Source organism: Trichosurus vulpecula, chromosome 7 (assembly GCF_011100635.1).
Source record: "Trichosurus vulpecula isolate mTriVul1 chromosome 7, mTriVul1.pri, whole genome shotgun sequence".
NCBI lineage: Eukaryota > Metazoa > Chordata > Mammalia > Diprotodontia > Phalangeridae > Trichosurus > Trichosurus vulpecula.
In genome coordinates, this window is record NC_050579.1 from 229,629,282 (window position 1) to 229,642,781 (window position 13,500).

Below are 13,500 nucleotides of genomic sequence, written 5' to 3' on the forward strand. Positions count from 1 at the left end.
CTCTTGTGGGTCTAGCTCCCCTGAAGTGGTAAAAAAGAAGTGTTTCTCTCTCTCTCTCTCTCTCTCTCTCTCTCTCTCTCTCTCTCTCCCCCTATCTACCTACCTACCATCTATTTACTAGCTATCTACCTATTATCTATCTATCTACCTAGTGTTTATCTACCCATCATCCACCCACCTATCTGTCTATCTATCTATCTATCTATCTATCTATCTATCTATCTACCTACCTACCTACCTACCATCTATCTACTAGCTATCTATCTGGTGTCTATCTACCTATCATCTATCTATCTATCCATTTCTCTCTCTCTCTCTCTCTCTCTCTCTCTCTCTCTTTCTCTCCCTATATCTATCAACACTATCTACCTATTATCTACATATCTATCATCTATCTATCTATCTATCTATCTAATCTCCATCATCTATCTCTATTATATTTATCTTCTATCATTTATCTATCATTTATTTATCCATTATGTCTATCTTCTATCATCTCCTATAGCTGTTTTCTGTGAGGTTTATTAAGTAATGGCAGGAAAGGCGTTTTATAGTCTCTTTCTTAGAACAACTTAAAACTCACAATTCTAGTTATCTGGAATGGGTTAGTTACAGTCCTGTAGTGCTGCTTATAAACAGAAGTCCTTTCCATCCCTAAGATTTAATGTTGGCAAATAGATCAGCTATTGCTTGGAAGTCTCAGCGTACCTTTATGGGAAGGGGAAAGTGGATAAGAACAGATTGAGCAGAGGAATAGTACCTTGAAGCCAGAGTTTCTTTTCCCCCAGGAATCAGCATCTGAGGGATAACTATTCTAACAATCACATTATTTCCTGCAGAGAAACATGGTGTGTGCTGCTGGATATGGTTATTTCTTTCATCTTGCAACCAATGAGACTTCGAAAGCTCCTCTTCTCTCCTTCACTCAGAATGTAGCCCATTCCTGCACAAGGTACCCTCCATTGGAAACTCATATATTTTGACAACAGGGCTTATATTTGGGCTGTGTGTGTACGTATGGATAAAAACATAAAATATGTATGGATGAAACTTTAATTTTACATATAAAATGTCGTGCTCATTTGCAGTTAATGAGCATCCATGATTCTGGTATGTAAAGTGCTTTGCATCACAAAGGATTGCCTAAATTCATCTTGCTGTATAATTTATACGCAAGACTGATGAATTATTTTTATTACTAGTTATTCCCAACATATTGAGCACTTTCTGTTTAGAGTATTTTAGGAAATAAACTGTACTCTTCCAAAAGAGAGGTGAGCAATTTGATCTTTGTTTTGCCAACAGGAAAGTGAGATAACTTGGCCAAAGACAGAGAGGAGGAAGTTCACAATCCAGGATTTTCTCTGACAGATAGTTGTATAGAGAGGCATGTGAAAATACATTAGAAATTTGAACATGCATAGTAGAAAATAAGTGAACCCGATCATCTTAGGTTCTCCTTTCAAGTTTAGTCATCTGCCCAAGGAAGGTATCATGTACTAGGGATTTTTTTATTATTTTTTTTCTTCAGCAATTGAAAAAATAACTGCACTTGTGATTTCCTTGGTATAGAGAATTGCACCTGAGGAAAGGTCTTCCACTGATGCAGATAAGCATCTATTCTGTAATTTATAATCTTAGACATTTGTTTGGTTCACTGAGACATTAAGTGGTTTGTCCAGGGTTACACAACAAATATGAGAGAGGACTGACTTGAGCCCAGGTCTTAAGGTCAGAGGAAGGTAGTGATATAATGGAAAGAACAGTGAACCCAGAGTCATAGCACCTGAGTTCAAATCCTGATTCTGCCATTTATTACCTATACGACCTTGGATAAATCGCTGAATCTCTGTGCCTCAGTTTCCTCATATGTAAATTAAGTCAATTGGATTAGATTATCTCTGAAGTTCCTTCTAGCCGCATATCTATCTAATAGGATCTCATCATCCTATCATTCCTGATTATGAGTCCATACTCCTATCTTTTTGGACATTTCTCTTGTCTAGCATTATGAAGAAGAGGTAGTGGAAAAAGCCTCGAGTCTCAGTGAGGCTCCTTATTAGTGTGCCTATGATACTGAGAATGCTAGATTAAAGTTGGGAACAAGGGCAGAGGGGTTGAACAGGGTTTAGTTTAATATTTCTAAAAGTGTCTGTAAGCCACATGAAAGTTAATGAATATCTTAGAGTACTAAAGCAAGGTACTTTTAATTATCTGAAAGTTCTTGGATCTTACATTTCCAATGACCACACTTTTTATCTGTCTTTTAACCTCACTTCCTGATTCAGTTGGAATTGGAAGGAACAAGATTTGGATTCACATCTCATTTTGACATTTTACATGGCATGTACATGGGTAACTCTTCGGAACCTCAATTTCTTTATGTGTAAAATGGGCATAGTAATACCTACCTTACAGGGTTTCTGTGGAGCTCAAATGGGATGATGATGATGATGGTGATGATGATGATGATGATGATGGTGGATGTGTAATTTTATCAATATTAAAGCAGCATACAAATACCAGTTATTCACAACTTTACTCCTATTCTCTCTTTATTTGTCCTGCAACATTGTAGATTTGGATTTTCAAGGACAGCACTGAAGAGAGAATTTATTTCCTCCTACGTACCAATATGGACAATTAGTTTATTCTTTCATAGGGTGTATCATAGAGATAGATAAATCTATATAGTAGATAAAATACATCTATCAATAAAATAGATCTAAACTATCAAACTAGTTATGACTTTGAAATGTTAATGCACAATTTGAGAAAAATTTGAAGATATCAAATTGTTAAACTACGTATAATTAGTTGCCTTCCTCATGAAATCTTATATGTAATTAATCCTTTCTTTCATTTCACCTTGAATCTTTTAACTTAAAGTTAAAAATCCTTCCATAGTTGATTCGGTCTTTTGTTCATTTTTGTCTAGCTTCTTTCTTGGTATCAACTGCTCTTGCATCTTCCACATCTGGTAACTATGGTGCTTCGGTTTAGAAAATCATTGTAGTTATTACCTTCTCTTAATAGCCTGCTTCTGAAAAAAAATCCCTAGAGATTCCAGCTTTTTCTTTTTCTTCTTCTTTTTTTGAAGGGAGAGAGAGAGAGAGAGAGAGAGAGAGAGAGAGACAGAGAGAGAGAGAGAGAGACAGAGAGAGACAGAGAGACAGAGAGAGACAGAGAGAGAGGCAGAGAGAGAGAGAGACAGAGAGAGAGACAAAGAGAGACAGAGAGAGAGAGACAGAGAGACAGAGACAGATACAGAGAGATCTTTGTTTTTGTTCTTTTCTCACTGGTTAGATGAAGCAAGCGGTCAACAAAAGAAAGTAAGAGAGCATAAAATGGTCTCCACATTTGCCATTTTGATACTCCCTGATTATATTATAGAATGAAGTTATTTGCTGATAAAACTTTCCCTCTTCAGTCTTGGTTCTTTGCCCTTAGAAACTACAACTTAACTATTTCTCAGTTTGAAAGGTCCTTTAGCAACTATCACACCACACAATTAGATACAAACCTGCTCCTGATAGTTTGGAATTAACAAGAAAAATGATACTTAAGCTAGTGTATAATTTAAAAAATAACCACCCATTTCAATAGAACTTGGAAAACATTGCACAGACATGGTTTCTTCATACTCAAATACCAGGAAGTCCTAATTACTGATACCTACTTTCCTGGTCTTATATTTACCTTGCATTAATATACTACGTTAAACCGCTGAATTCAGGCTCCACTAATTCGTTATTTCACAGAATCCCAAAGGTACTGAATTTAGCATTGAGAGGGACCTCAGTAGCCATCTACTCCTACCTGTACAACAAAGGAAGCTTCATTGTCAAGTCCAACAAGTGGTCTATCCATGAGGGTCCTCCACTGGAAGCATTTTCCAATGTGGAAGTTGCATTAGGGAGGACCCATTAGTAAATAAAGTATTTTCTAAAACAATTAGGAACATATATAAGAATATAGGGGAGATGTCCTTCACTTGAGACAATAAATGGTTTTCAAGTATTTTAATAGCTTTCATTTATATTTGCAACATTTATTATATTCACTGTGACAATAAATCGACAGGAATCACTGTGAATGAATGATTGCTATGTAGCTGCTATTCTTCTACTATTTTAGACATTGTATATCAGTGGTGGGGAAACTGCAGCCTTGAAGCCACATGTGGCTCTGTAGGTCCTCAAGTGTGGCCCTTTGATTGAATCCAAATTTTATACAACGAATCTCCTTAATAAAATATAATATAAAACAGGGAATCTTGATCTTTTTATGTTATGGACCCCTTTGGAAGTCTAATGAAGCCTATGGTCTTTTCAAAATAATGTTTTTAAACACATAAGATTTTAAAGGAAATTAATTAAGTTGAGATACAGTTATTAAAGTATTTTTTAAACAAAGTTTATGGTCCCATGTTGAGAACTCCTGATATAAAATAATATATAATTTAGTGTTAGAGAAAGCAAAGTGGAGTGGGCAGAATCCTGGGCTTACAATTAACGAGATTTGTGTTAAAATACCCTTACACCTAATAATGGTACAACCCTGGACTATTTATTTACCTTCTATGTATCTTGAGCAACTCCCAAAGACTTATCCACTAAGCCATAGACAGGTCTTGGTTGAGGGCATTCCCACACACTGAGAGATTAATTTGAGGTGGAGGTTGCAAAGGCTTCTTGGAGAAGCTGAGCCTTGAAGGATAGGTGAAATTCAAATACATGGAAAGGAGATGGGGAAAGGGCTTTCCAGGCTGAAAGAAGCAAAATCAATAAAGGTACAAAGACAGAAATTATTATGGAATAAATGGAAAACATGCTGATTTGGAGAAAAAACTGGAACAATTGCAGTGAAGGACATATGTGGGAGCATCAGGCCATCATATTAGCTGGGCAGAGCAAGCCAAATTATGAAGCATTATGGAAGCTAAAAGAAGTCTGTATTTGAAATGAATAACGTTTTATTTCTTTAAAATTATTCTGTACTTAAGACTTTCTATTAATTTGGACAAGTTTTCTAATTGTCCTGAATTAGTGGAATTTCATTTTGATGCATGTGTTTTAGTATCATTGGAGTCTGACTTTGAAGAGATCTCAAAAGCCAACTTGTCCATCTGACCTATGCATGAACAGGAATTCCCTGTATAATATCCCTGATAAGTGATCACTCAGCTTCTACTTGAAGATTTCAAATATTGCCTCTGACACTTCCTACCTTGGTGGCCTTGGGTAGGTTATTTGGCATTCATATGTTTCCTCAGTGGCTTTTGAAGTCTCTTCTAGCCCTAAATCTTTTCTTTTTAATTAGTAGCTTGTATTTCTATAGCTCTGCATATTTTATCTCATTTGAACCTCATAACAATCCTGTGAAGGAGATGTTATCTCCATTTTACAGGTGACAAAACTGAGGCTAACAGATGTTTAATGACTTGCCAATGTCATATACCTAGTTAGTGTCTAAGATATGAATTGAACTCAGGTCTTCCTGATTCCAAATTCAAGGCTCTTTCCACTGAGCTACCTAGCTGCTTACAGCTCCAAATCTTGCTCTTATGACTTAAAAATGAGAAAGGCATAAACTTCTACAGAAACCCATCTAATGGTTAAGATGCTTGTGTTTGTACAATACCTGTAAAACAGTGGAAAATTCCTGATGTTCTCCATTGTTGATGGCTAGCATGCTCATCACATTGGGTCTTGAGAAGTTGTTTTACAAACGTACCTTAGAGAAGGAGGACAGAAAAATAAAACAAAACTATTGACCATACATTAAGCTTGTGGATGAAAAGAACAAATTTTAATAGATCATGTAAAAGTTAAAGAATTTGATTAAAACAAAATAAAATGGTGGTTCTAGTGCCAACCAAATTATAATATGTATTCTGAAACTGTAGTGGTGGGAAGAAAATTGTTTAATGAGGGTCATATCATTTAGATCATCGGGAAAATACCTGATAAATGATTATCAAGGCTCCCAATCTCTATGAATAACTTTTCTTCTTCTGTCTCACCATGAAAAGGGTAGAAGTTATTAAATCAAAAAGTTGCTGATCATTACTTACAATTTTCTTTTCTAGGTATGGTCTCTTGGTGTATCCCAGGTTTGAACCACCCCGAGCAAATGACACTGGTCCCACTTTGTTCCAGAACTTCACAGTTTGGGGAAGCCAAGGTGGTGTTCAGGTAAAGCCCAAGTGAGCCCCCTATTAATGCTCTTCATGATTCTCTTAGGACAGTCTTTCATTTCTATATTACTAACCTAGTATTTCTTAAAGAGGGGGCAATTACAATAATGATAACATTGATTATAATTTGGAATTAGATTACAAACTACCCAAAGCAGGGATTATTTCTTTTATTTTTGTTTGTATGCTTTCTTTATTTTTTTTTAATGAACAAAGATCTATTCCCTCTCCTTCCCACATACTTGAGGCTAGGGGTCATATCCCTTCTTTTATTTTAAAGCAAATTTCTCTTTTGTATTTTTAGTTTAAAATTTTAAATGAACAAAAACATGTCTTTTATCTTCCTCCCACCTCCCCTTATTGGAGTAAAAAGAGGAATCACCTCTACCAAATATTTATAATAAATATTCCTAGACAAGGAAAGCAAATTCCTATATTGGCCAACTCCAAAAAGCATATTCTTCTTTGCATTCAATAGTCAACAAGCATTTATTAGCTACTAATTCTGTTCAATAGACTGTGCCAGGTGCTTAGGGGAAAGATGTAACTCTCACATAATAACTCTTGCTGTCTCCATTCTCCCTCTATTACTCTTTCTCCCTTGCCTTCCTCTCTCTCTCTCTCTTTCCCTCTCTCTTTCTCTCCATCTCTGTTTTCTTATCTCTTTGTGTATATATATATACATATGTATGCATATATACGTATATATATATATATATATATATATATGATACAAAACATACACACTAACACACATATGCCATTGTAGTCAATCCTTAACTTTTGCTTCCTAGAAAATGGCCTGAAAGTAAAAACAGAATGTTGCTATATTGAATCTATGGGAAATAGGGGGCTATATTCCCACAACCACCAAAAGCTATAATCTTTCACTAGAGATTGTTGAAAATAAACTTTTATGCATATAATTCTTTATAAAAAACATCAATTCTGATAATATGCCTTTTTCCTAACGTAGTAACCATGAAATAATCCATAAAATGCAATATATAAAATAAAATTGGAAACATGCGAAACATTTTTTCTCGCTTGTAATTCCCCTAGAATTATGTGATCTTTTGTGCTAATATCTCAATGAAAAAAAGTTGTTTTCAGATAATATCCACTTTTCAGAACATATGGAATCTATAGTACCATAAATACTGTACAGCAAATAAAATTCTTAAAACTAAAACTTTTTTTTTAACCTGAATCGTACCTTCTACCATGTAGATGGCAGGGTGTTGTACTGTATCGTGCTGTGTTGTACTGCTGTAAACCTCTCTACCTTAACCTCCCTCTGAATACTGAGGGAGAAATTTCTGGGACTTTAGTCACTGCTGTCAGAAGGTGACAAGACTGGCAGGGTCTCGACATCACCCCCAACATCCTGTCCTTTCTGACTGGTGAATGCATTTGGAGATCATGAAGGATACATTAGCTTTGTTGTCTGCTTCCCCGTTTGAGATCCTCAAGGGTCTTAGAGTATGGGAGCATGGCAGAGATGAGTAGTTTAACCTTGAGGTCGTGATTGATGATGAGATTGGCGAACCATGAAAACATGCGATGAAGACACCTGCAACTCTTTATAATGATAGGAGGCAGGAGCAGTAGAATGCAAGCTCCTTGAGGGTAGGGACTGTGTTTTTTATTTTTTTAGTACTCATATCTCCATTGCCTAACACTGTGCTTGCAATACACAAGGTTGTTAAACAATTGCTTGCTGCACTGAGAAAAACAGCCCAGGTTTCTTTTCATTCTTTCTTTCTTTTTTTGTTCAGTCAATAATTATGAAATATAAGATTTGATGAAAGGATGACCATGCTATATAGTCCATTATCATAACATATGCTATCGTTTTATAGATTTTCAGAAGTAGTAATCTTCAGCTTAAGAATTTCCAGATTTATCCATGCAAAGATTTTGGTATTGACATATTGGAAAGTGATGCAAATTCTTCAATTACTGACAGCTTATTATTTGGTCATTGTGCCTCAGAGGTAAGTATGGTCTCTTTGGGATATCCATTGATAGTATTATCTTGGTCGTACTCCAGTGAGATTTATGTTATATATTTTACTTGAATCAAGTCAGGTCACCAAATATTTACTAAGTGCCCACTACGTGCCAGGGATAGTGCTAAACACTGCTGATACAAAGAAAAGGGAGGAATAAAGGAGCTAGGTGGTGCAGTGGATAGAGAGCCAGGCCCGGAGTTAGGAAGACCTGAATTCAAATCTCACCCCAGACACTTTCTGTGTGATCCTGGGCAAGTCACTTAAAACTTATTTGCCTCAGTTTCTTCATCTGTAAAATGAGCTGGAGAAAGAAATGGCAAACCACTCCAGTATTTTTTATAAGAAAACTCCTAATGAGGTCATGAACTGAAATGACATGACAACAAAGTATAAGAAGACTGAAAAGTCTTACCAGTAACAAGACTCATTCAGTGAAATCTTAGGTCTGATTGCTGGAAGGGAAGGAGCTCATCATTTAGATGACTATACTTATAGAGTTCAAAACCTTACCAAACTCTGTTTATTTTTAACCAGTATCAAGGGAGCTATGAAATATTTTTTCTGATCTTGACAGCATTTTAAGAAACATCCTTTATTAAAAATAAGCAACAATACAAGTTTTTAAGCTCATTTTGCCCACAATGGAAAGATTATGGAATTTTAGGAGTGAAGGGGACCTCAGGTTAACTAGTCCAACGAATACATATCTTAATAAGAATCCCTTCTATTACATCTCTAGCTTCTCTCCGGAGACTTAAAATGATAGGAAAATGTACTTCTTTCCCAAACAACCCATTTCACTTTTGGAAAGTTCTAATTGTCAGGAGCCTGAGGATAGGGAGTCAGGAAGATCTGTGTTCAGATCCCTCTTCTGACACCAACTAGCTGTGTCCAATTATGGAGAAAACATTTAACTTCTCAGTGCTCCAGCATGCTCAGTAAGTTACAAATAAGTTACCAATCTGTACACTGGAAATTTCCTGCACATATGTACCCCCCGCCCCAATGGTTAGGATGTTTTTCCTTAAATCAGTCTGAAATCTACCTTCCCAAACCTTCAACCCATTACTCCCAGTTCCACCTTCTCAGTCCAACTAAAGCCTTTAGGCACTCTCAACAGGTAAACACAGACTGACTTCATCTATGCCAAGCCAACTTTCTTCATGGATTCTTTGCCCATATGCATGTCAGACAAAGAAGCTTCTTAAGGAGAAGGAATAGGCAGAAATGGCAAAGATGTTCCCTCATTTCTTCAGATGAGAGGCATTGTAGGAGAGTGGAATAAGAAGTGGACTTAGACTAAGATCTATGTTTTATCTTCCATTATGTCAGATCCTCATTGTGTGACTTGAGGCATGGAATTATAGGAACATAGATTTACAGCTAGAAGGGGTGTTTGAGGTTATCTAGCACAAACCCTTCATTTTACAGTTAAGAAACTGACACTTAGAGAGATTAAGCGACTTGCCTAAGGTCACACATCTGGAAAGTGAAACAGTCACAAGTCATTTAATTTTTTGACACTGGTTTTTCATCTAGAAAACAAATAATAATGCTCATAGTGTCATAGAGTTTTTTGAAGCTCAAATAAGATAATGCAGGTAAAATGCTTTTTAATAGCATAAGGTTATGTCTAATACGACTACTGTTGTTGTTTTATGAGGGTCTTCCACTTCTCTGCCAAGCCTGCATTTCTAAAATAATGACCATTCGTATAGATCTTTTCTCAGCCACTGCATAGTTGGGGGAGTGGCTGATGACTCTTTTGACTTGATCAAGCCTGGGCACTGCTTCTGGGTGACTGTCTGCTTTTTGAAGCATGAAGCAAAGAGGACCATGATGCACTTATATTGAAAATGGAAAGACGAGACATATGGAAATAGTGTATCAGAGAGCTAGAACAGGCAGCAGGGGAGTATGGTTGTTGCGGTTTAGACTCTACCCACCAAGGGATGCCAAAAACTGTTGGGGTTTCATGATGTGCTGTGGTGGAACCATCTCAAAGAATTAAGAGTCAGACCATCTCTAATCCAAGTATAGGCATTTATTGAGATTGATGCCTCTCATGAAGTGGGCTAAGTTACAAGAGGAACCAGCAACTGCAGAGAAAGGAAGATGGATTTTTATAGGGTAAAGATGCAATTACATAACAGAAATTGAATATTAAAAAGGCATGAGGGGTTCGTTAAGAGATTAAGTAATAGGGGAGGAGTTCCAGCCTCAATGAAACTGTGCATGTGATTACCCACAATGCATACAGAAAAACCCATTTGGAGGGGTACATATGTATGACAATGACATTATAATAAGCCTTTCTATGTCATAAGTTTACTCAAGGTCCGTTCTGTATTGTTACTGCACAGGTGCCTACTTAGGGAAAGTCCCTTCTATTGTTTTGGGGTCCACATCCTGCTTGAGCATCCTGGTGGTGCTGCTTTCTGATTGGCTGAGTATTGTGGTCATGTCTGAGGCTAGATGGATATGGTTGTGGTTGAGCGCATGGACACATCTGCTGTTTCTGTAGAAATGTGAGGAATGGGTCTGGGGGCAGTGGCTAGCTAGAGGTCGTGGCTGGGATCCCATCGCATGGACACACCTGCTGTTTCTGTGGGAAATATGAGTTCATGAACATGCCTGTTGTTTTAGTGAGCAGTGAGGAAGTTAGGATATTGAGAGTGTGTGTGTGTGGGGGGTGAGTAGCTAGGTAGGGGCAGTGGGCCTTCTGTTCAGTGGGTCCTATGAGGAAGTTAGAATATTGGGGCTGGGGGCAGCTTTAGTAGAATTCCATCATGGTGTCTGTCTTGGTCCTCTTTCGTACTAGTTCATAAAGCTGTCATGGTGATGGCTTATACCACTCATAAACTTGATGTCGACTTCATACCAAAGGTGTGTACCAGGCAATCTTGCAACCTCTAATACACAATTGTGTATATTAGGAAATCTGCGGATCCCACATAAATCAGTGTTGTACAAATCAGAACTGGGCAAAGTTGGAACTAAAGAAGGTTCTATATCTCTGGTGCTAATGATTTGTTAGGTTTTATGTATAGCACTTTGAAAATCTTAAAATGTCATATAAATACTATCTATCTATCTATCTATCATCATCATCATCAATGCCTTCTACCACTTCTCTTAAGGGACTATTTCACATACTAATAGGTGTCCATACCTATAAGAATTTTTTAAGGCACTATATTAAGGCTAAATTCCCTGTCCTGTTATTCTTGCTAAACATCTTTTGGACAATCTTCATGAGGTGAAAATTAATGCTAATCTTTCCTTCTTTCCAAAGTGTTAATACTTGAGAGGTGTTATAATTATTTGTATTATGTATTTATTGGGAGAGGATGCTCCCCAGATTTAAAAACCATGACAATAGTGGGTCAGAGGCCTTGAACATTCCCAGAAATCTCCTTTAATCCTTATCCCTCTTCCCCCATCAAAAAAAGAGGGAAAAGAAAAGAAGAAAAGAAGAACCATGGAGCTGAATAACTAACCTTCCTGTTAAATTGATGTCACAAAGTTTTAATTGATGTTAACTAGACATCATTATTAATGGGAAAATTACATAAATTAAGATGCAAATTATGACAAAGGAGTTCTTATCACGAGATAATCAAAGATAATCACACCCCTGGGGTGCCACTAGTAATGGAATGCAGTTGAATGCCTCTAAATCCCTTAACAAGTGCATCACTAGAGTTCTCTGTTAGGAAACATTAAACAAAACTCCCCAGGTCTGTTCTGGACAAAATCTGACTGCTTGAATCTCAAAAGGTGAGTCTTTGCACTATTACTGGCATGAGAGGAGTCATTCATTTAAATCATGGAACTACAAGATTTTAGGGGAAGAATCAGCCCTAGGGATTATCAAGTCCAACATCACTCCCATTTCCCACCATTTTACAGATAAGGAAAATGAGGTCCCAGAAGTGAAGATATAATTTTCCTAAGATCACAGAACTAGTTAGTGACAGAATCAGAGAAGAACCTAGACCTTCTTGCTATCATTTGAATATACTTTCTATTCTGTAGAGAGGCTGCGTAATATGTAACGGAGAGATCTGACTCCAAACCCACAAAGACCTGGATTCAAATCCTGGCTGTCCAATCCCAAACAAATAATTTAATTTCACAGTACTCTAAGTACTTTATGACTTTAAGTTACAGAGAGCGTGCTAACCTGCATTGATGGAGTGGGTTTCCTTACCTGGGAGTCCACCATATGAAACAAAAAAAATCATGATTTTAGTCCCTCCTTTTTATTTTGTCATGAGAAAGAGATTCATGCAACAAAATCGGGTTACCTTGAGGCTTCTATTGAAGTTTTATAAACATTTCCTATTGGAATGATAGTGGGGGAATGTTAGAGAGAACAGTGAATGATCTTGCAGTCAAAAGATCTAAATTTAAGTTTTGGCTCTAATACTTCTTAGCCATATAAAGTTCTTGGCAAACTTTAGGATCTGATGATGCCATTGTGAGCTACGATTATTATTTTGGTTATTTGAATGGCCTATTATCTTAGTGTGATGCATCTGAAAATGTAAGTAAGGTATGGCTAGGCTACCACATCCAAGTTTAAAAATTGCTTCAGTTTTATCAAATATTACTGTATGCTCATATTTAGAACTTCTTCAGTTGATGGGAAAACAGAAATAACAATCGTGGCATCAGTATAAATAGCACTTTACAATGGTTATAGTGTCTTCCCATTTTTCTATAGTTCCTAGTTTAGTGAATAGAGCATTGACTTGGGAATTAAGGTTCTAGTCTCAGTGCCAAAATGTTGCCTTTGCTTCAGCTTCTTGTAGAAATACACAAATATAGACTTAACAATCAGAGTGAAGAGGCTTCTGATTTTTCAGAGGGAGAGCTCTGTATGAGCCTCATGGATCATTTAAAAAGCCCCAGTTATTGAAGATCATACTTGCAGGTGTGTCTGAAAAGCTAATGTGTATATATGAATACTCAAAAGCTGTATAACTTTATGTAGAGTGCTAAAAAATGAATGTGCCTAACTTTCTGTTGGCCATGTCACTTTGGCTTCAGCCACTGACTTTCATGTGGTCCATTCTTCTAGGAATTGGGATTTTCAAGGTGTTGGCCGTTCTCAGACCAACCATGCATGCAATCGTTAATAGACCTGAACCTACAGCGAATACATTACTTTCCTCACATCCAGGGATGTGAGGAGATATGTCCAAAGTCTTTGAACTAGTAAAAGTATCATAGGTTTCTATGTACAAATATATAAATTTCATATCTGTCCAAGGTTGTTTA

At 36.8% G+C, this 13,500-nt stretch overlaps 1 protein-coding gene across 1 annotated transcript in view; it reads left to right on the forward strand.

The window, feature by feature from the left end:
* The window catches only part of PKHD1 (PKHD1 ciliary IPT domain containing fibrocystin/polyductin), a 638,127-nt gene that overhangs the window by 301,704 nt on the left and 322,923 nt on the right, over positions 1–13,500 (forward strand). Inside the window, exons 44-47 of the mRNA XM_036768333.1 lie at positions 840–952; positions 6,092–6,197; positions 8,062–8,196; positions 9,053–9,055. Coding sequence (XP_036624228.1) covers positions 840–952; positions 6,092–6,197; positions 8,062–8,196; positions 9,053–9,055 — 357 coding nt within the window. The remainder of the gene's footprint in view (positions 1–839; positions 953–6,091; positions 6,198–8,061; positions 8,197–9,052; positions 9,056–13,500) is intronic.